Source organism: Lethenteron reissneri, chromosome 35 (assembly GCF_015708825.2).
Source record: "Lethenteron reissneri isolate LAM-NWPU_2019-01 chromosome 35, ASM1570882v1, whole genome shotgun sequence".
Lineage (NCBI taxonomy): Eukaryota > Metazoa > Chordata > Hyperoartia > Petromyzontiformes > Petromyzontidae > Lethenteron > Lethenteron reissneri.
Window position 1 is genome coordinate 10,312,153 of NC_083813.1, and position 24,959 is coordinate 10,337,111.

Here is a 24,959-nt window from a genome sequence, read left to right on the forward strand (position 1 = left end):
TTGAACTTCATTTGCATCGTACGTAGCCAACCGTGCTAGTCGAGAGCTGCAGGGGAAGGACACCAGACCAAACAAACATCAAAAGAATGGATAGCATAATCCTCCTAAAATACGATCACAAAGCCAGGACATATTTACATGTACGGTATATATTTTCTTCTCCAATGCAGTTGTGCGAGGTGGGGAGTGGTGGCACAGTGGTTAGCATGCCGCATTGTAAAAATCAGCAGTAAGCTTTATCTGAAGCGGTTCTGCCCCCACCTGCACTGACCAGTGTGGTGAAGTATGGTCAAATATCCACGGCTGTTACCAGCATTTGGGGGAGGGGGGGGGGGGAATGGGGCACTTCGACGATCAAATTGACAAAGAAGCCGTAAAAATGCACTTCAGGACGCAGCAAATGAGAATATATTTTTTTATTCTTAAAAGTGGAGAATTTTCTCATCATGGGTGGAAACCACCAAGAAAAGGTAACGACGATAGTGACAGCCTGAAAATCGCGTCAAGGCACAGCACACTCAACAGTCAACAATGTTATTCCACAACCGAGGCAGCACATTCACTTAGATCGGGTGCGCAGAGACTCGCCTTTCGTAAAAATAATAATAATAATGTCTCTGGTTCTGTGTTTTATCTCTCTCTCAAATGTAGCATTCTCAAGAAGAACGTAATCAACCAGGTAGGGTGTTGACTGTTATGGTATCCGACTCTCTGTTGTATTACATTACATTTATAAGTATACTAGATTTGTGTTTCTATTTCATTTATACCTGATGACGATTGCTTGTGTTGCAATCGAAACGTCGTATGCTAGTATTTAATTTATTATTTATCTTTATACGTGACTTTACCGAAAGAACCAAAGAGTAATAATAATAGTTGCTAACAAGCAGGCCCCCCTCCGCATTGTGCGCTCCGTGTTTACAAGATTCTCATCACCGTTCCCCGAGATGTGCCGGTCGCAAGTTAGAAACCATGGATCCAGTGTGACATCATCATCAACATCATCAACATCATCAACATCATTGTCGTCATCGACGCAATGAGCACATCTAAAAGGCTCATCACGTTTGAAAAGCGGCACGAGTGGACATTACGTATTATTATGCCCGGGCAAAGATTGTAGATCACATGACATGAGGCGCTCATCATCACTACATAGACACGCGCATATAAATAAACTGTACAGATTTCATTGCCGCACTGCCTCTTTACAGTCTCTGTTAAAAAAAAAATCGTCCGAACGCGGCGTAACGCCTGCTTTCTACACGTGTAGAGTAATGCCCTTCCACAGTTGACCGCATTCACAATTGAAAATAAGTGATCGTTAAAATCGAGTCCACATCCGTTTCCGTGCGAATCCACTGCTCTGATGGGGTAACCAAGAGTGTGGCCGACTGGCAATAGCAATCGGCTTAAACATTTCAAGAGAAAAATCTAAAGTGAGGGAGGGGGGTGGGGGTTTGTTGGATCATACTCCAGAAACTAATTTGAGAAATATCTCGAGAAAAACAAGACGTAAAAAAAATATAATGCCACTTTGAGGCCTCCATGGGTAGATGCAATGTTTTTTTTTACTTTATCTGGGACTCACTCGTCTGACATAAACTGGTGGCAAAGATTTGTCGAGAGTAACACAAAACCCAGCCACGTGATGTGGGGCCACAGCAAATCACGGCGGCGATATTAACTGCCTCGCCTGGCATACAGGAGGTCGTGGGTTCAATCCCGACCCTGACGCTGCTGTATATTTGGGAGTTTGCGGTGTCTCTCCCCCCCCACGTCATTCACGTGGATCTTTCTCCAGGTCCTCCGGTGTTTCCCTCTACATTTAGAAACATGCGTTTATATTATATGTCTGCTCATACATTTCCGTATGATAAGTCACGTAGTTGAGCTATCATTTGTGGCCAGGTCGCTTTTGAAAAAGGGCCATATAGCTCAGCTCAGTGGGCCTTACCTGGTAAAATAAACCATATTTTAAATCAGCTTAGCTCGACACTTTCACGGGGAACCTTTGCAATGGGGCCACAGAAGCCGTATTCTTGCACGGAACTCGCACGATCATACAGAGTTTGCCGAACTCGATTTGGGCTGCAAATTAATTTGAAAAAGTATAACGCTCAATGGCAAATAAAAACGAGCAATATCTGGTTACCAGTGAAATAAGGAAGGCTGACAAAGTGTGCAGGGTTGCTTCCCTTGACTGCCACTGGCGTAACCCAAACGTGTCTGCAAAGGCGTACTGATGAACGCGGACGGTACCATGCCGCCCCCTTGTGGTCACGCATCTGCGGTGTGAAGAACCCTTTTCGCACCGTACATGGCCAACCGTGTCACCATCGGAGGCGCGATGTTTCACCAGCCCCGCCACTCTCGTCGTCACCCTCGCACACTGCCGCGGAATCCCCTCCGACCTTGTGTGCGCGAGGAATCGACAAAAAATTAACCCGTAAAAACAAAGTTTTTCACTATAAATCCTTTATATGCGTGGCGGCTAGAGTCCTATCGTCCTCTGGCTTGAGATGGCTGCCAGCTATGGGTCAGATGATTGCCTGGCAGCATTAAGCAATTGGTAATTAAATATAATTATTTTTTTCCTAAAAAGTGTAAAATTTTGCACATTTTTTTCACGAAAATTAATTGTCACGCACAACGAGTCTGTGTGGAAAATGTCAGCTCGATTGGATCACGGGAAGTGGGTTCAAAAACGACCGTAAGATTTGCACGGTCGTAAGCGCGCAAGCAAGTGAACTTAATATAAAGGATTTAAAAAGCGAACACCACGACGAGAAGTGGCAAGTGGCTCACAGAGCGGCACCCCCACCTGGCAGCCCAAGAGAGCCATGTAAACCCAAGACGGAATAGAGCCCCTAATTCCCTACACACACCTAAAGGGTTTTCCTTGACATTAGCAGGTCGGCACGGAGCTGATTGAAAGCGATCGCCGTGTCCACAGCGAGCCCGTGCCCAGAAAGCCAGTCAGTCAATCAATCAATCACGTGTCGTGTCCGTCGTGGAGAATAAAGTGCACTGCAGCTAACGAGACTTTTGGAAAGCGACATCGGGACAGCGATTATTGCCCCATAGTGAATGTGGCCGACCGTTTGACTTTGCATTTTTAAAACGAATAACGACATTAACGAATCGGTGTTAATTTGCCCGAGCATGACACAATCTTAAAAATGGTTAGGCTTTGTCATAGCAAACTAATACAACACTATGTAAGCAATTAAGATAAATCCTAGTCATGGATAACGCCATTATCTGTTGATGTAACGTAACTTTAGATCTCCTCTGCCAAATCTTGCTGTTTCTTCGAGTGTATATATATATGAAATGTATTAACTGGAACGTTACTTTTTGAATCAATCGTCTGTAATCGTGTGCGGAAACTTCTGAAATAAGCCCTGCGGCGGTGACAATATAATTCGCATCACGCCAAGGCATGAAGTAGAACCAAACCACCGACGTTAGTTACTCCGCTGCAACTGACGAATCAGACGAAACAACGAGCCCGTGGCATTAACGCAAGCAGTCTTCACACGCCACCGCTGTCCGTTACCTCCGTAAAGTAAAACGGAGAAACGTGTTCAAGATATGAGGTAATATAATACCAAAGCTCGTATCCCTACAGCCCACTTTTGCAAAATTTACATTCTAATTTAATTTTACAGTTCAATGCTTTTGTTAGTGGGGTGTATAGAGTTCCATTGCATTAGCAAGCAGGGATTGAAAAACACATGCAACAAACATTTCCTGACAAAATAAATAACATGGCCTTCCTCCCACTGCAAATTAAGCAAAGGCTAGGAATGCATCGAGGCCAAACTATAATAGCGATCGACCATCGACAAAACGAAACTGTAGTTCAGTTTACAGTTTGCATGGTTTAATGTACATCGCATATTTTAAGGTCAACCACATCTTTACAATGCAATTTGGATTTACACAGTCGCATTTAAATGCGACCACATCTCACGAGGCCGTAGAGAAACAGTGGGAACGTTAATTTGAAAGAGTATATCGAGGCGGTCTTAAACCTGGACTTGAACAGGAGCATGGAGCTCTTTCATGAGCTGCGAAAAGCACTGGTGTGCGTGCACCACTTGCATCCACAGCGGTGGCAAACACTCTGGGAACGCCGTTTTATTTCGAGCAGGGCAATGATGGGCACAGGTGGTGGCACTACTATCTCCTGTGCAGACGATGCAACTGCAACGGGGCACACGTGGCCAGGGAGGCCACGTGTACTACGTGTGCCCCCCCCCCCCCCCCGTTGCCCTTATATACAGGGCATAGGCTCTCGGGTGAAAAACAAACAAACCTTAAAGTCACTCTATAGCTTATGAAGATTGGTTGCTAGTAAACCGACACTGAACTAACAATGATATTTTTCACACTTGGTCAAATGGCGCAACACAATTATCTTACAAAGCCACCGATTGGCCTGAGTTTTTCATGAACCCTGCGACACTTCGCACTTCACAAAGTTGTCAGCTCCTCCTGCTACGAATTTGTTAAAGATGACACACCGACCCGAAACAATTACTTTGCGAACAAAAGTAAAATTTAACACGTAGGCTTTCGCGACCAATATCATCCATAATAGAGGTTTTTGGGTTAGATCGCGGAAATGTATAAATGTGTCGTTAAAACCTGCCACCACCTGACACAGCCAACATTTGTAAGTGTAAATGTTGTGGCCTGGCTCTCCAACACACCGGTGTGCTGTACTAGTGACGAATTGGCCACGTTCTGTTTACGTGACAACCTAGTTGGCTGTGTCGGGTGGTGGCGGGTTTTAATGGCACATTTCTATATTTACACGATCTAACCCAAAAACCTCTATTATGGATATAAAAGTAAACATAAATCCGTTTAATCAACACTGACCCCACAACCCTTCCACAATACTGTGCAAACGCCTCCACAAGGCAAAAAAAAAACCCTAACGCACAAGACCAACTCAAAACATCAAAGAGGAAACCGGTTATAGCAGCTGTTCATGTTTGACCCTGAGAACGATCCTTACTCCCCGTCACCTGTTCCTCATCCTGCAGACCATTGTACCCACGCCACCCACTGGCCTGGGTTTGCCCATCGACCGAGTCGCTCACGCCACGCCGCTGGAGTCACGGCCAGAGTCAATGGACCGTATAATATGGGCAGGGTGATACAAGTCTGTAAAACACCCAACCAATGCATGGGGCAAATGCATTCAAATTGCAATTTATAGGAGGAAATGTAATTACTGTGGATATAACTGTAGAAGTGTCCATTGTGGACACTAATTACACATGTATGAAATAAAATAAAACTGACAAACATAAGTAAATTACCAACGTTCATATTAATGGCAATAAGCAGGCATCCTTATAGATCACAATTGGGCTACATCACGCCACATGTAATTACGCGTTGCATGTCGTTGTGATCTAACTGTGAACGTGTAAAAAAATAGGTGAACGTGTAATTGCAATAAAATGACTGTTTGACCGTCATGTTAAGAACACATTATTCTCTCTACGGCAGAGTGAGTGTAGGAAAGTGCTGCCCCACCCCCTCCCCTACTAGCCTAGAGGTCACGTGAACAAGGGAATGTCGGGATGTAGTTTTGTGATATCCACTTCCACGAGCTGTCTCTCCCACGGGAAGGGGTTGTACAAAGCTCTGCATGACATCCGATAGTGACACTTTGTATCGTGACATGAGAAAGCCACAGCACGAGCAGAACGATATTTTTGTGTTTAGTTTGTTGTCCATCCCCCACCCCACACACCTCCGATTAGCAATGGTTGGCAACGTACGGTGCGAAAAAAGTTCAACATACATATGTAAATGCATACAAGAACAAATATTTTTTTGGGTAAAAAAAAGGAATAGACAGAGGGGGGCGGGGGTAGAAATGCAATTCACATGATTAGCAACTTTGTCAGTGTCCCTTATCACCGGTCTCAAAGTATTGAAATGTCTCTTAACATTGAGATCAGTTAATCGTTAACACTTGGTAAGCGGGTGGACGCATTTAAAAACTCGGCATTCTGTAAACATGCACAAAACTGTGCTTTGTGTGTGTGTAGGCTTGTGTTAGGGGACCACGGGGGTTGTTCTTGCCAAGCAACCTATGAACTTTGCGCGTAGGACTCGGGTTAAATTCGCGGCGACATTGTGACGAACTGCAACACTGCAGCCACTCGAGCGTGGGTTTCTCTGCTCACCGTTGCCACTTCAGAGAGACCGACGGCATCTTAAAACAGCCCCCAAAAGGGTCCAGGCCCGCAATATTTCGAGTGATATTTGGCACTTTTCTCACACGTTTACCAAAATGTCCACACTTTCCTGAAACCTGTTCATTGCACCCCTGGACACGAGTGGCTGAAAAAAAAAATCCAATTTCATTTACCGCACTTTTAATCTTTCAAAACCATGCATTTCCTGAGGGCACTTATGCGGCGTGTAAACTTGTGTGCTCGCAATGGTGCGTAATGTCAATTTTCTCACGACTCCCAATCAGCCACCGGAGTAGCAAGTTGAGCAGCCACCAGAAAATGACAACCCACCCACCTCACCACAGTGCGGGGTCTCGCTCTCCCCTCCTGGTGTCAACCGGTTAACCCTGTAGGTCTCTTTGAAGTAACCAAAAGCACTGTCATTTCGCCCTTCCCCCATATCTTTCCATAGGTACCTTCTAGAAAAATGGGCAAAAAAAAGGCCTTTTCACACGCAAAAAAAACCTCACAAAACGCTAAGCGGCTCGTAAAACTACAGGCCGCACCGCAAGCTGCCGAAAAGCCGTCGCTCGCTACGAATTTACAGAAGCACCACGCGGTTGTTGCATTGGCTAGCACTTGCACCTGCTTGTCCGTTCTGGCAACACCAGCAGCTACCGTCAAGCGCGTGGCAAGCGGTGGGGGGGGGGGGCGGGGGACTTCCGCTGTCTCCCTTGCTATGCGTTGACCACCCACCCCTATGCCCCCCCCCCCCGCTCTGGTTGTGAATGAACGAGGCTGCTGCTTTGTCTTGAATCAGAGCAGGCTTCTGTCCTTCTGTACCAGTTCCCAGGCAGAAATCTGCACTCCAAGATTATTATTTTTTCACCTGCTTCAGTTTTTGTTGAGGGTCCGTGTAAAGTCGACATTTTTTTTCCCTCCCAACTAGAAGGCGATGAGGAAATGAGAGGTCTGGATCGACGAATATTATCCGATTACAATGCCCTGCTTAAATAAGCCTGGCTTAATGTTTTTTTTTTACTTATTTGCAATAACAAAATATTGGAAGAGAATAATACCTACGATAATGGGCATGAAGCGGCGTATAACTTGGCACAGAATTAAAATGGTCAAATTGGAATTACAGTATGGCTAATGTAACTTGTGATGTACAGTAAATGAAAAAGATCAAACATATTAGTATCGTTACATCAAAAATGTCAAGTATTAATAATACTTGGGAAAACTTTTGTAAAAAATTGAGAAAATAAAGTCACAGTACCATGGAACGGCTGAAAAGAATTGAAGCAGAATTTGTTTTGCAAGCTGCAAATTAGCATGACGTCATTGTAACTCTTTCTCGCAAACAGAGTGGCTACAACTTCTGCAAAACTACTTGTGAGATGCGCGACGCTGAAAACCACGGCGATCGTCGCTGCTGGCTTCGGTGCACGCGCGCGACCGCAGATACTTTCAGATTTCCACCGCGCCAAACATCGTTGTTCTCCGCCCGTGCCACTTTGCGGGAGAGCTCCGCTCCCTTTACGGGTGACGAAAGATGACGCCCTTGATGTACTGGATGACGTCCGCGCGGGAGAGCATGCTCACGTGTTCCGCGCCGGGCAGCTCTCTCAGCAGGACAGGCTGTGGCTGGCGGCCGGCCCAGTCCCGGCAGAGCAGCGCGCTGGCCAAGCTCACCGTGCCGTCGCCGTCCGTCGTGATGACGCGCGTGGGGTCGTGGTCCGGGAACGACTTGTCGTACACGAACGAGTCCGGGGTGGCCACGCCCGTGCCATAGAGGCAGTGCACCGGCACGCCTGCGCACAATCGAGCGGTGTGGGGAAAACCGCGGCAAGGACGCACGCGCACACAAAGACAAAGATCCCCAGTATAGGCTTAACAGACTGTTGGGGCAAGTGCTGTTAGCGAATAACACCTATGAAGGACGGCACGGCACATGAGGGGGTGGGTGGCCAGTACCACGCCCGGCCACCTTTGTCTCCCGAGTGGCGACGTTTACACACCGCACCCAGGTACTTATTTGGGGCCGAGATAATCATCACTGGTGTTGGTGGGTGAGCCGGGATCGAACCCGGGTTGTCGGGTTCGTAGCGCAGAGCGCTAACCGCACACACGCGGGATGGGATAACACACACACACAGAAGGGAATGTGTTCTTTTTATTCAGGTCATTATCACCGGCTTCATCATTTTCTGAGTGGCTTCACATCCTTCATGAATGGAAAATTAAAGACGAGCCAGAGCATGCAATTGTGGCCACGCAACCAAAACTATGGACCGTACGGTAAACCACTGTTAGTCTTCGCTCCTTCAAAGGCAGAGGAAGAGCGAAACTACACAAGCTCTCTCCTGAAACCATCTCGTGGCTTGCCTGGATAGTACTTCGATGGATGACTAATGTGCACTGCAGGCTGCTGCGGTGCTACATCTTGGGCAGCACAGGGGAGCCATATTAAGTAAATACCAATTTACAATGTTGTTAATCTACTGCTAGATGATTCTGTGCCAGCAATGGGGTTGCTTTTGACAGCAATGGGTGAAGCTGCAACCTCGCCAACAATGTGAGCTGCGGTTGGAAACTCACCTTGGGGTCACTGTGCAATGTGGGCTCGGCTCACGGTGCAATAGGAGTTAGCTTAACATTTTTCAAACAAATAAATAAGTATAACATCAACCCCGCGCACATCAGGGGATGTTGTGTCCATACTCACAACTCGCAGTGACGGAAAGTTCCCTCTCCGAAGACCGCAGGCGGTGACACGACACACGGCTGAGGGGGTAGTCGCGTTTGCCGCTCGTTGCAGAGGCTCGCGGTACAAGCCCAAGGCCACTGAGGTTAATACTCCCGGCTGTGTTACCCGTGTCAAGAAACAGTGAGCACTACTCGCTTCACGCCGGGAAGTAAAAGTTCTTGTGAGATTCTCCCAACGTTCCTGCTTTCGATCTTTGTTCATGTGTAGAGCAAAAATCTAATAATTGTTTTTTTTTAATATTGTCAGATTATTTTGGAGAAAAAAAAGGTCACAACGTGCCGACGACGTCTGTCAAATTTTTAAACTTAGTCGAAAACTGACTTGGCAACTGCTGCCTCCTTTCGCGAAAACTTAGCAGGACCCTCTCATAACAAAAGTGTCTTGAGATTTGGGAGGCTTTCCTGGGTAAACAAACGTTGTAATCAAATCAGTTCTCATAAATCTCCCCGCCGTCTCCTCACCTGGCAGGGGCTGCCCGTACAAGTAGGACTCAGAGTCCTGGCGCATGAGCCATCCCTCGGGGTAGCCGATGTCGTTGTAGAAGTCGCGGTAGTCACGGTTGGTGTAGTTGCGCTTGGGCGTGGACACCAGCACTTTGTCGGGAGGCCACGAGGTGTTATAGGGCAGCAGCCAGCTAGTGGACACGGCCGTTCGTTGCTGAGCGCGGATCTTGAGCGTGCTGATCACGGGGATGCCGTTATTGTCTCCTGTTTGTGCGCGACAAAGACGAAGGTTCGGTGTAACGATGCGAAACTCGGGTTTTGTACCGCGCCGTTAAGTTTTGGATGCCAGTTTAACCAAGTGTGGGCGCAGCCTGTACGTCAGTCACGCTTTATAAAGGTGCCGCAATAAATGTACTGCTCGAGGCAGTTTATTACGGGTACCCTCGTGTGCTTCGTTTACACGCGCCATGGGGTAGGGCAGTGTGGGGTGTAGGGATTTACAAAACCAGACTCTCCACACAAGGCCCTTAAATTGTTTGCTCATGAGACCACTCACAAAAGGGTCTCCCCCCTACTAGAGGGCGCTCCAGACAGCTCCCTCGTGGGCATTTTGGCCTACTCATCCTTGAGAGAGGTGGGATTACCCACACTTAGAGCCATCATACGCCACCTGCCAATTTATTAAATGTGGCGTACCCATTCACACTGATGGATGGACAGAAGCGGGGGGATTTAAGAAACCGATTGATTTAACTGTCACGCTGGGAGATCGAACCGGCAACCTCTGCACCGCAAGTGCAGTGTGCTGCAAACCATTACCTCCGATTATCACGGTTGGCTACGTACCATGGCAGCATCCCTCCAGATCACCCACACATCAACTAAAAAACTCAAACCTGAAATAAGCAAATGTGTCCCATCGCCCACTCCAAGGGGGTCGTGGGGGCAGCGGTCACACACCGGACGTGAGCACGCGGAGCGTCTTGGCGGCCCCGCCCCAGGGTGGCCCCAGCGCCACGTAGCTGTGGATGAACTTGTCCTTCCACGCCTGGCTCTGCTGTCCGAGGAAGTAGCGCATGTAAGGGTTGCCCATGCTGTGAGCCACCAGGACGACGGGTGACCAGTAGGTGGCGTACATCTCCTCGATCATGTTCTTTAGATTCACCAAGTACTCCCCGTTCTCATCTGCGGCACCGGACGATGCGGATAGGGTGGCGGACGCAAGGGAAAGGGTGCTGTTGTTATTGCACAAGGTAAAAGTGCATTGGTCAGCACGGCGGTTAGCGAACTGCACCGTTAACCCGAGACCTGAGTTTGATACCGTGCCACAGGTAATAATATCAGTTGTGAGTGAGTTCCAAACTAATTCGCTGGGTCCTCCTCCCTTCGTCAACGGTTAAGGTCGCATGAACCCTTACCATGACCGACACAGAATTTTGGAGGTCTACTTGCAGCTATAAATTGCCAAAAGGCTGTAATATATACTTATTTATTATGTAGTAAGTACGCAATGCTGCAGTGACAGCTACAGCATTGCTGAAAGAAATACTATAAAGCCTTGTTACTCACGAATGAAGCTTGAAATTAGTTTTGGACGACCCGGAACATAGCCCTCACACATATCTACACAACGGCCGATGGCTATTTTTTTTGGCCGTACCATCTTTATAACTCCATCATGCACGAGACTTGACTTTGTTTCCCCCCCCCTGTTGCAATGGACTCCACAAGCAACACCTGCGATGATTAGCACAGTTGGTTCACGTACGTTGTGAAAGAAGTCTTGACATACATACGTAAAGAACTACAAGGCAGTTCAAGGAAGGATTGCAGGCTGCAGCATCTGCACAGAAAAAAATGTGAAGACTCCGTTCGTTGGGAAGTGGGGGGGGGGCGGGATGAGTGGGCGCCACTCACTGGGGGCTTTTCTCCAGTCATAGGGGGCCCCGCGAATGTCCTGGTTTCTCTTGTAGCCCCATCCCTCCATGGCTTCCACCAGCGTGTGGAAGTAACTTCCTGTGCGGGGACAGCACAGGGCACGCGCGCTTGGCATCCACTCGAATGACGTCGACACCGGAGCTCGTCTCTCCGATTGGTTAGGTAATCGATTAACTCTTGAAGGGTAATTGGATCGATTAGCGTAAATAATCGGACAGACCCATAATGCACGGGCATAATATGACTTTGAGGCCCCCGCCACCATCTACGCATTACACAAGTAGTGACTAATCTCATATCTGCATTTTCCATAAATATGCTAAATTCCTGTTGATATGCAAATTCATGTGTCAAGGCGCCCTTCCCTCCTCTAACCCAGCTTAAATATACGTTGCCAAGCTTGGTGGTGTTCATTCAGACGCTGTCTTTCCGACAAACCTGCTCTTCACCTGAGGACGGCTGCTTGCGTTGTGGCCGAAACGTCGTGAGAATTGTATTTTATTATGTTTAATTTATATTATTTTATTATTTCCCTTCTACGTGACTTTACCGAAAGAACCAAGAAGATGAATCCCTGCAGTCACGAAAGCTTTAAATCGAAAAATCATCAGCCTTATCACGGTGGGTGTGGCTTGTAGGGGGGCTGGGTTTCCTGCCTTCATGAGGCAAGGTTGTCGCGTCGATTGGCATGTGTTTTTAATTTCATTAAAGAGGAATGACATATTTTTTCATTCAACCTTTTTAGCATAAATGCAAATTATTTACTGTGACCAGCAGGCATGTGTACCAATTTACATGAGATCTACCAATGCATCGATGAATTTCCAAAATTGGGAATCACAACTCGATTGAAGAATCAATGTATTTTTCTCGTTTTTATCGTCTGATCTGTAATATTCTTCAACGTGTCTCATTCGTATTATTTTATCGCTGCCATTGATATAAATGATCCTATTAGCATAGCGTTTACACATAATTTACACGACTTATTAAATAAAATATTCCGACACGCAAGATTCCATGCGTGCATGGATGTAAGCATCTATCGCAATATACGAACCTAAGCACTGTTACACGCCTACCTGGGATGAAACCCAAATATGGACATCGTAAACTCCTTCTAGATTTCCACCATTCCCCTCCCCTTGTGCAACCAGGGCCAGCACCGTGAGGTTTTCCATCAAGCAGCTGAGATGAAGTGGGTGCTGACCCCCAATCATCACACACTCCCCTTTACCTGAAGAGCTTTTCGTTTTGGAATTGCAGTGCAGCGGTTGGACCACTAAGACCCCCCCCCTTCACCAACCCGAACTGACCATCGTGGTGAAGTATGGTCAAACAACCCTGATGACCTACGCCACTTGAGGACATTGTCACCGGTGACGAAAGGCTGCGTGTGTGTAGTATATTGCATGCGCAAGCTTGTTTTAGTTTACAAATATGCATGCGAATATTTCTGAGCTTGTTTTGCTGACAAAGGCATTTTCATTCCATCAAAACGTGTGTTGTTCTCCTGCCTCTACGAGACGACACTCTAAAAATACTCGAGGCGATGTTTCCCGAACCCTCCCCTCCCCTCAACAACAAAAGAACGTTGTATGATAGAGCAAGACGAACGTTACCAGGTATGCGGCACAAAGCCAGAAACCGCTGACCCAGCAAATAGAATTTTGTACATGTACACTCTGCCAATTAACACAACACAATTTCACACAGGAACCCACAAACCGCCTGACTAAGCATCCAGAAACGGTTGTTTATACTTACCGGAAAAATTATGATCACGAGATTAAAGTGAGTTAAAGCATTCAGACTTATGCTTACCAACGGACACGTTGCTGGGATCCAGGAATTCCACCGGGAATGTTTTTCCAAAGTCGGGAACTCGCACTTGGACCCCGTTGGGGCTGGATGTGGTGCGAGTGGTCAGGTTATACTCCAGCCTGCACCGGGTAGCAACACACCCAGGCAGTGAGTAGCCACACACACAAGACGGAGCACTCAACTGGCACGACCGACATCCTGGTTTCAAATATAGGCAGTCGACTGTGATTGAACCTGGGTTCTCAAGTGTAGGGAGTTCTCAGCCCGGTTGCCATTGACTGTAAATATATGAAAAAACACCAACACATTAGATTTGGTTTTGCACTTATTTGAGCTCAGTTCTAGCTCCTGACCATTAAAAACGATTTGGTTTTACTACCATTCGAAGAAGAGGTCTCTCATATGGCAAGGCGGATTGGGGATGTTCTGCCAGCTTCTATTTGGAGCAGAGATCGCTTAAAGGGAGGTGGACACTGCAATATTCACTTCCGTGGGCTGTTCTATAACACTCAGGCGTTGCAACTGCTCTAAGAAATATCAGAGTGAATTCTTCAATCTCATGACGCGACTCGGAGAGCACATTTGGCGAAAAAACTGGTGAAAAATACAAAGTATAAAGTAGCCGTAGATAACAAGTCACACCGGTCCAAGGTTTCTGCTTGCAATGTCTCAACCGCGACAATAAACCCAAACTTGCAAAAGATATAATTACAAGGACAAATTCTGAAATTCCGACGTTTACAACCCGGCAGATAAGTGACATATCACGGTGCCCCGTGTTATAAAAGCACGTGCGCATCGTAAAAAAAAAGGATAATCAGTATGCCTAGACATCCCATTAACACTCCTGTTCATCGTAAAATAGAATCTTACATTTTATTGCATTGTGTTCAACTGCTTTGTTGTTAACAGATTACACGGGATAAATTTGCCCGTCAATTGATTGGTTTAGTTGGGCACACATTCTTGTTGATATTTTCATAAAGATTTCTTTGGAAATAAGTTTCATGCATCGACAGCGCTTACAACGGGAACATTTATTCACATTCATTACCTCCCCCACCAAAGAAAATGGAGTCAAACCGGACCTATTAACAAAGGCAAGAATAAAGACGTGCTAAGCCAAAAACATCTGGACTCTTATCTCTATTGGAAACCCCCCACCAGAAAAAAAGAGATCAGCGCTTTTTGTTCGAAAGCATCAGAAGCAGAAGTGGCCAAACAAACACGAAGTTGGAACAAGCAAAGGAATGAAAAATAACACTGGTCAACAAAAAAAAACTTTTTTTTCTCGCCTGGACTTTTGCAGCTGTTTTAGACTAATTTCAGGGTGCTGATTCCAAATCTGATCTCAGATTTGCTCAATCACATCTCATTTTTATGCTATCGGCATACACCATTTTCATTGATTTTACCCGAAATTAACTCTGTCACTTATGATTGCAAGTTGTTGCGAGTCAGTGACTGCTTTAGTGTTAAAATATGGTGCTGTATTTTTAGGATAGTGTGTTTATAATATCATTTTATGTCGATATCCACATTTATTTAATATTTTTCTTCTGCAGTTTTTATTGAAAATGCAATATTTGACATCTCAAAAACCATGACGTGATGGACAAAAACTGATGCCAGATTTGGAATCGGCACCCCAAAATTACCTTAACCCGTTGGAATACCTTATGCCAGAAAAAGTATGTTGACTAGTGTAATAATAGGTTTTACCCTTTCTGGCAATACAGCAGGTGGTAGATGTCCAAACTCCAAATATACACTTTTTGCAAGCAATCAAGTCTTGCACATACTTGTCGAGAACACGCACACGTACTGTGATAATCTATGCATTGCCTTTGAAACTGATTGGCCTACGCCAGAGACAGCCTTCTTTATATGGCCTCATCTCACCAGTGTCAGACCGCAGAACGACGCAAAAAGGCGAACGGTACAGAGACGATGCACGTATCAGAGCCTTGATAGCTCGGGGTGAGCAGCAATATCATGGGATCTCTGTGGTGTTTGAACATTTTAACACCTGTTCTATTGCCAGAAAGGGGTAAAACCTATTCTAATGTATAATCATACTTTGTTACTGGCAAAAAGGTCCCATGATACATTTCTGCTCACCCTGTCTTTGTACTGTTCGGCTTTTGGCATTCTGTGGTCTGACACTGGTGAGATAAGGCCATAAAGAAGGCTGTCTCTAGCGTAGGCAAATCAGTTTAAAAGACAATGCATAAATTATCAGCGTTTGTTTTGAATGTTCACCACAGGCAAAGGAAGTCCAACGCCCACTTCGGTAAAAACACGTGTTATGATCTTCAACATCAAATCGTGCTCAGTAACACACCGTAGTCACAACCAGCATCACTGTAAACTAGTCGCGTGGGCTTGTTTAATGGTTCTCAAAGAATGTCACAACGAAACAGAAGCATAAGATCGTTCTTATTTCGCAAATACACACTTAGGTCATGTTGAAGGGCATGTGAAGTTACGTCAGAGATGGGATAAAATGATTTAAAAGTTATATTCAAGCATGTTTAATTGCAGTTTAGTTATGCCACTGCAGCGACGAATTAAAAGGTACACTAGCCACACAGCTCATAAGTCGCTAGTGCTATGGCGGCGCACTTGAAATTCAATTTAAGGTCCTTCTTATTATTGATGCTTCAAAATCATGTTGGACAGTGTAGGACAAGCAGCATAGATAATACGGATCTCCAATGCCTGGTTGTTTCGTCCGGGGCTGCATTTCCTGGAGAAAAAAAAAACTAAAACCTTACGAAATGTCACCAGCGTTTTGTCGTTTGGTTATTTCCCGGCTGACGTGGTAGGGATACTTGTATAAAGCAATATCCTGTTTCTCAATTGCCTTGCATTATTGAAAGCAGACGTGGACCACAATATCTTGAGCAACAGGACTAAACTTCCCACATATCGCTATTTATTGGTTAGCATAGTGGTGACAGACTTAAGGTCCTTTAAAATCAACTATATGAATAGGTGAATTGCTAAAGATGCCAAGGATGAGATTTCACAAATGTTAAATTTAACAGTCAATTTATTTTTTAAAGATAAATATCTTTTGTAAGACAGAAAAAAAACCATTGTAAGATTGTCATGTGCATCAGACAATTCTGTCTATTCATCAGCATTCATTCAAATTACCGAATCAGACTGAATAGCTCCAATTATATACAATCTCAGCCACTAAGGAAAATTTAATCTGGCTCATACATGGATCGGAGACCGCTTGGAAATACCAAGTGTTGTAAGATTTGGTTGCGGGGTGGGACCAGGAGATTGCAGGAAAGAAATGGATTCTTTAATCTGTGAGGAGCTTTAGGCGTTATTCCCACATACGCGTACTCCCGCACACCAAACGCTCGATTAATGAACTAAATTGGTAAAATGTCCCAGTGCGAGACCCTCCTGAAACGACGCTTTGACTTTCAGTAAGCTTCTCCTGGGCAAATAAAGGCCATTTTATTTGTATTATTTAAAATTCACCACTAAAATCTTTTGAAGATATTTGATTCCTCATATCATTCGACGGCTGAATGAAATTATCTTAATGATTACATTCCTACAGTTCTCTTCCCCTGTCTACCCCCCCCCCCCGATTAAAACAATTCTGTAACATCTCACCTAGTTGCAGCATTCGTTTTATTTGTTACGCGAGCAAACAAAAACTCGGTTGGGTTTTTCGGTGGTTCAGTGTATGATTTTATCCCAATGTTACGAGAAATATTTTATATATCAGAAACGATTCACTGATGGAAGTGCGACATATCGGCCCTCTGGGTACCGCATGTTGTCGATCCAGCAGTCGATCACCAGCGGGACGAGGAGCTCGAGGTTGAGCCACAGCGTAAAGTAGTAGTCGGTCTTTTTTGTGCACAGGTAGTGGACGACGGTAGGCTTATCCAGACGAGCCTCCAGCTGATTTCCCAGGTCACCTGGAACTGAAGACAGAGTGGGGGGTGAGATGGGCAGGGGTGTTGCAGTTGTTTCTTACACCAATGGACGATCAAGAATAACCCACAGTGGAGACGGCGGCCACCAATCTCAAACCGTGGGACCGCGTAGTGAACAATATTCCACCTCACAAAAAGTCACCGGAAAATGACCCAATTGGAATATACAAAGTAATTATCATCCCTAATACAAAAACTTTGCAAGACCCTCCTGAAAAAAGTCGCGAGACTATGCGAGGCTTTCCTGGGTAAACAAGTGTAATAAAATTCCATTATTCGCTGGCAGCATTTAAGATATTCATGGGTTTACACCTGCAGCTTTGCACAGACTCGCCAACCTCAATATAAACATAAAATTGAAGCGGATCCATTGCCCCCGCTGCACTAAAGAAGTGGGCAAGAACACAAGCTGTGAGCATTTAACAGTCAACAGGTTGCACATTCAATTGAATCCGCACATCTTGGGCTGGGCGCAATGAAAAATTGGTCACCCTGGATATCTTTAAATCGCCTTCGGATGAGAGCCGGCAGGGCACGGGTCAACATGCGGAAATGGGGGCTTACTCTTAACGACAGTGAACCATGTGACTGTGGTGAAACTCAGAGAGCACGGAGCATGTCTTGGACCATGGGCACCTCCAGGAGTTGTCCACCTCGGAGGACCTCTCACCAGGGGCTACAGACCGGGCCACGGCATCGTCACATGACTGATACTGGATGAACATATGACTTGCGGTGTAGCAGGACAAGAGAAGAGGAAGACGTGGAAGATCTGCCAACGCACCTTCATGAGTGGAAAGTCACAAAGAGCCCGAGTGGGATTTTGCAGAAACACCGACCACAACGTAGACCACAAAGTGAAGAAATGAACACCGACAATTCCAAAACATCATTTTAAGAGATCCATTTCACAGAAACCAAAGTAATTTTAGAGCTCAAACTCATAAGTTGACATTCTTCAAGCCACAGGCAAGAGAGAATGGCCACTGTGTGTTGTGTGTACACAACCTGTTGACAAAATGTAGTTTAGAGAGCATCTGACGTTACAAAGCAAGTTAGAGCCAAAGATAAGAGATATTTGAGGAACACGCGTGGGTACAGAGGTCAGGGTACAAACAAACAGGGGAAATACATGCATAGAAAGGGAATTAGACACAAGGGTGAAGGACAGATTGCTACGGGGTTAAAGGAGGCACGCAAGTGTGAACAGAAACAACATTGATATAGTGCTCAGGATATATCCCCGTTTTACTTGCTAGTCCCTTGGAACGTAACGGTGCATCGATTCAAGTCAATTATTATGCTCATGATATATACATTGAATTGTGTTTCTGTGTGTATGTTGAGGCTAATGCAGTTACCAAAACTGTACGATCAAGACAAACTAAATTAGAACCAATAACCATTAAGTCAGTTTTTTAAAAATCATTATTGAAGAGCATCGTCACCCTAAATTGTGACCATTTACTGAAACTACGGGGGGGAGAGAGGGGGGTGAATGAATACATGCCTACTGGCCACAATAATCACTTGACTTTATCATCGAAATCTAATATCAAGAAACGAGCACAGTACTCTATAAAAAATACATTCCAATCGATCCAACTGTGCCTTCCACACAACATTTGAAAGCGACAGAGGAATCAGGATGGAGGGTAGAGAGTGGGGAGCATACACATGGGTACGCACACCTTACGGGCTGTGGGTGTAGTGGCCTCTTTGAATGGGTGGGAGGCCTTTTGAGAACAAAACATCAACACCAACGAATGGCCAAAGGCAACAAGACTTTTGTTAAGTTCATGCATTGGCAAAAGATAAAAATACTGTATTTACAGAGAGTTTTGGATAAGGAACTGTAACGCACACAATGTAAAAAAGCACAATTCTGTTTGATTTGGCAAGATTTAAAAAGAGAGATTTGGCATTGTCCATTGGTGTAAGCCCTGCCAAACATTCATAGTTTGTGCCAATACAATTACGCTCAAAGAAGCTTTAATTTGAGCGCTGCTCTATTTGAGTTACGAAAGACAGATACCAATAGTATTGATGAAACGTTAATATTCATCTATTGAAATCATTTACTTCCGAGTGAAATAAAATGGACAATTATGACACCGAACTCATAAAAGTATATCATTGCCTTGAGTAATATCGTATGGCGTAAAACATAAACGTATTTATCTGCACTTTGCACAGTCATGATGAGGAACTACTGTGTGGGTAAGACAAGAAAAAAAACATCCTGTTTTGAGGTTAAATTAAATTAACGCCAGGGTATCAACTATTCAAATATTACACTTTTAATTTATCAGAAAGGAAAACAATCAGATTATATGCCATGACCAAGGGAGGCCTTCTCCCAATTGTATTTTCACTCCAACACATTGTACAAAGACAACAATGTCCTGTACCCTTCAACACACTGTTGGGGCAGGTCCTGTTTGCGAGCACATATTAAGGCCAACACAGTTCACGATGTGGGGGGGGGGGGGGTGACTTGCACCAGATACATGCACAAACGGCAGCTTGACGTTGTTATGTTAACCGTTGATAATACTTAGAAATGTGCAGACCCCCCCCCCCCATCAAATGATTAATCACTTTACCCATCAGGCGTTCACCTCGCATGGCAGCAAGTGCCAGGGGCTGATGGCATTATCAGCTGTTATATAACCAGAGGATCATAAACCTTTCTTTCTCTGCTCTGTTTACTTTGAAGTGGGCAATAGGTGTAGATAATGGGAATGCCATAAAGGACATTATTATAGATTGCTTTTGGCTAAGAATGCCATTGGGCTTCTGGGCAGTGCAGTGTTGTTTACTGACCGAGTTCGAAATAGTCTGGCCATTCGCGTCCCACCTAATGCCTAGCAGCAATGAGTGAGCGGCAAGTTAGCTTGTCAAAGAGCCTGTGCGTCTTAAGTGTATCAAGAACACACCACCGTGTACTTTTACAATAGAACCACTGTCTGTACAATTATAATCACACATTCAGACCGTAACAATGCAGTAATATGAAACAGGGATATATATAGCGTACTCAAAAACGTAATAACAAACACAAGGTGTCATGTATCAGAACATTTTATCGTGTTACAATTTACACTCGTTAAAATGGTTTTGTGGGCAAGCATCCTAATACAGGAAGTTTCTGAAAAAATTTAAGATATTTTCTTTTCTAGAACATACATTACAATAATGCGAATACTGTATTACCACATATTATTAAATGTACTTGCCAATATATTCCCGTACTATTACTCACCAAATTGGCACTGCTCAGCGTAACGTATAGGCCACACTACGCCCAAAGCCAAAAATGGTGTGGGGGGGGATGCTTTCATCATAGAGATCTGTAAATTAATAACCATCAGCAGCCATCATCTATCCACTGCTGGATGAAGGCTTCCCCAAGTTGTCCCCATCCCTTAAGGTCTTGCCATGGAAATAAAAAAAACACATCTCGATTCTCTGCACGAGCTGGTCTCATTGCTTCATATCTATTGTGTCGGGTGTTGCTGCCCCACTCGGTCCTAAAATATGTAAGTTCAACTTCTTTCGCACCGTACGTAGCCAACCGTGCTAATCGGAGGTGCGCGGGGGTTGAAAGGACACCAAACTAAATACAAAAAGCAGTTTTAAAAGAGTTTTAAATGTCGAGGCCACTTTGGTGACGTGTCCTGCCGAAGCACACTTACTCTTAACAGTCGGAATTAAATCTCGAAGCATTCTTGGGGTCATTCCCGGCATACATCTTCGCTGTGCTTATTGGCGTGCTTGTCAGCTGTTCCATGTTGTCAGTGTCCATGTTCCCCCCAATGTGTTAAATGTGTGAGTAATGTTACAGCGATATTAACATTACGCTATTACCGTATCTACACTTACTGTGACACTAACGAACAATTGCAATATTGGAATTAATATTGCTCTATTTCCCACAGGCCGGGGGAGAGGCCTTCATCCAGCAGTTTATCGACAAAGAGCTGTAATCTATCATGAACGTATCATATTAATACAATTACTGTTACACATTACCATGGTAATAGTACAACAGCATGTGATGCATCACACGATCATTGTAGATTATGGCAATGCACGTACAGTACAGCACTAGTTGTCCCCGATTTGATTTTGGTTTACAGGTCATCGAAAATATAAATGTACCATCGAGTTCTCGTAACATGCATATAATTATTTTCTCTTTCTACTGCAAGATGAGGGCCTCCCCACACAGTGCAGGACGTGGGGGGACCATACTTCACCACGCCGGTCTGTGCGAGCTGATGCAAGCCGCAGACATGGATATGACACATTCTAGAAGATTTGGCCTTCGGCTGTTACTCTTGAAGTTAAATTAATTTAGCAAATAAAATATACGGATACAACTATTGGCAATTGCAAGTAAATGATGAGATCATCATATGTATGTATAACTGGAGGAAATCCGATGACCTATAAAGCTCTTTTTCACAGACATCCAATCGGGACGGGTCAGAACGTTACAGCAAACACGATAAAAATGCACAGTAATGGAAAGATAAACAAATAACTTTAATAAATACACAAATAAAACTATTTTTTTTATCTGATCGGGCAAAGCCCACCGAGATCCATTAGCTTCTATTTCAGAAGCAACCTTTGCCATAAACGAGAGCTCAACGAATGAAACAATAATACAATTTACAGTCACAATCAGTAATCCAGGTTTAGCTGTATTTTGGGTTAGATCGGGTTAAGTCGGACTAATTGGAATTAATTGGTTTAAGTCTCCGACACAAGTACTGTAGTCACAAATTGGCACGTTCTGTTTACGTGACAAACCTTGTTACTAGTTGGCTGTGTCGGGTGGTGGCGGGTTTAACGACACATTTATATATTTACGAGACCTAACTCAAACCGCCCCCCCCCCTGTATTATGGATGATATTGGTGGCGAAAGCCCAAGACTACGTGTTAAACTAACACGGTGTATATACTGGTAGGAACCTCCTGGGTACACCAGCCCACAGGGGATTATTGTGTCCGTCGTGCAGGGAGGGGCTGGGTGGGGAGGGTGGGGCTGGGCTGGGTGGGGAGGGTGGGGCTGGGCTGGGTGGGGAGGGTGAGGCTGGGTGGAGGGTTGGAAGGGGGGGGTTGGAAGGGTGGGGCTGGGTGGGGAGGGGCTGGGTGGGGAGGGGGGCTGGGTGGTGAGGGTGAGGCTGGGTGGGCGGTGGGAGGGGTGGGGCTGGGTGGGGAGGGGCTGGGTGGGGAGGGTGGGGCTGGGTAGGGGGTTGGAAGGGTGGGGCTGGGTGGGGAGGGGCGGAGGGGCTGGGTGGGGCTGGGCTGGGTGGGGAGGGGAGGGGAGTGGTGGGGCTGGGTGGGGAGGGGCTGGTCACCCCGTGGTGCCCTTATAACACTCAACGTTTAACCTACTCACGCCGGCTTGTGCCCGCCCTCACAGTCGGGCATATTTGCGGAATACACCACGCCGCCGTTGACCCTGCAGGCCATTGACCGAGCAACCCAACGTTCCTACCAGCTCCCTCCGCAGGAGGAACGTGTGTATATATATATAGACTGTAATGTAGTACTGTATGTCCCGGGCGCTTTAACAGTGAATATTGTAAACCCAAGTAACATTCGCGTCTTTTAAATCGTAGCGCGGATAGGCGACTCGGCACCTGAGCGCCCCCGCGTCATTGGCTACCGCGGCAGCCCTGGCCACGCCCCCTCTCGTCAGCAACCAATCACCTCTCGCGTGACGGCCGCCGGCGGGGGGGGGGGCGTATCCGGGCTACGAATTACAAAACGACGAGGCTAGCCTATAACGCTAGAACAAAGGGGGGCTCAAGCCCCCCGCGACCTGCTCCTCTCTTCCCCGGTGTTTGTATCCCGCTGGGCGCTCTTTGTCTCCCCAGCACCGCCGCGGGCGACGTTCTCTCTCAACACTGGACGGACGCATTGAATGCGTCAAGTCACAAAGCCGATACCGCCCCCGAGAGCCCACGAACGCGGTCGTTATCCGTAATCGAACTCTGTTCACCGATGCGCCACCGCTCCCTAACAACAACAAACACCCAACCAACACCGCCACCAACGCAGAGCGCGCGCCTTCTGTCTAGGCAGGCGGGCGGGCAGACGACGACGACTACGTACCCAACACGACGGGAGCGCCTCCGTGACCCGGCCCGTACCGCTGCTGCTGCTGCCGCTGCGATTGAAGGGGCGTCGCGAAGGCGAGCAGGCCCACGAGGAGCGGCGTCAGTAGGGACGCCGAGGCCATCCTCGACGCGAGAGACAAACGACAAAAAACGTGAAACTTTTCGTTGTTCTCAAAGCGACGACAACAACAAAAACAACAAAAGCCACAACCACCGCACGAGCGCGCGCCTCCGCTATTTATCAACTTCTCCGGTGACGTCACAGATGCATTCCGTAGTCCGCATTAGGGCGGTGCCGGCAAAAATTTGTTTGCCGCGCGATCCGATTGGTTGAGAGAGCTTCTCGGCGGCGCTGGCTCGCGATCCGATTGGTCTAAAGCAACACCGCCCCCCCCCCCGCCCCCCCGCGCGTCGCCGCCCACCCCACCCGGGCTGCTCATGCGCGCTATGAAATGTGGAAGCGGTGGCTGTTCACGTGACCGCGTGTGGGCGTGGCGTTACGTAAGCATGTGGAGCACGTGGCTGTTTTTGACTCCAGAGTCATAACAAGCAATTTGGTGGGAACAAGGGTCGTGGCCCGAAACGTCGCCTATTATTTATTTTAAAGCTACAGTGATGTTGACGAATGTGCTGAGGTTTTATTTGTGCTTGTGTGCCACTGCCAACGAACGGCGCATCTCCAAATAATCTGTTCAACTGTAAACAGAATCAGAATATTTACTTTATATTAGAGGAATCCGATTAGTTATTTTTTCACAGATGTTCAGTAGGGGCACGGGGCCATAACGTTACAACAAAAAATAAAAAAACGATAGGAGTGCAAAGTATATAAAGGTAAACAAAACACACATTTTAAAAAAAATAAAACGAAACCACTTGTATCTTATATTCTTGGTTCTTTCGGTAAAGTCACGGAGAAGTGAAATAATAAAATAAAAAATATATAAAACAATAAAATTCTCACGACGTTTAGACTGCAACACAAGCAATCATCATCAGGTGTGAAATCCACAGCAAGAAAATTTGAAAAAAGTGGCGTTTTTTTCTTAACGTCAGCACCACGGACTAGAGAAGACGTTGCGTTGTATGACCGTTGTTGCCATCGTTGCTTTAAGTGCCTGCCTAGCAATACTGCACATGGTTTCAATATACCAAACATATGTTCAACATTCAAACATTTAAGCAAACATACAAATCCACAAATATTCCAAATACGTACACGTGTCGGCAATGTGGATATTAATATATTAAAAAAACATTCCTCAACACTGACTTAAAATAAAAACAATAGGTGACGTTTCGGGCAATGACCCTTCGTGAAAATAGTGTTGCGATGAACGTTTTTTTGGCTGTGCCACACTGCCAGCACGGTATCGCCAACCGATATGTACATGTGCAGCCCGTTTCTCAATCCACTGCTGGATGAGGGGCCTCCCCATCCACGTCGTGTCGGCCGCCGTGGTGGGGTTTATTGAGCCACACCTCATCCGGGTGAAGACGAAGAGCACATACGTGGAATCATAGTACAGCACAATTTATTTTTTCTACTCCCCACCACTTAGCATATAGGCCTAATTGAGGCAATATGCCTGACATGACCGTATTCTCTCGACTATAAAATGCCCCGGCAAGCTAGAAGCATCCAAAACTTGTCCCAAG

The 24,959-nt window shown here is 45.9% G+C and overlaps 1 protein-coding gene across 1 annotated transcript; it reads right to left on the bottom strand.

Moving 5' to 3' along the window:
- Positions 1-401: 401 nt before the first annotated feature.
- On the bottom strand, positions 402-23,558 carry PLA2G15 (phospholipase A2 group XV). The gene is made up of 7 exons (XM_061565769.1): positions 23,296-23,558; positions 16,993-17,149; positions 13,191-13,309; positions 11,346-11,444; positions 10,389-10,613; positions 9,447-9,692; positions 402-8,029 (listed from the first exon to the last, which is right to left on the bottom strand). Exons 1-7 carry the CDS (start codon positions 23,420-23,422, stop codon positions 7,755-7,757), a joined length of 1,248 nt encoding a protein of 415 aa, XP_061421753.1. The 5' UTR covers positions 23,423-23,558; the 3' UTR covers positions 402-7,754.
- Between the last annotated feature and the right edge of the window lie 1,401 nt (positions 23,559-24,959).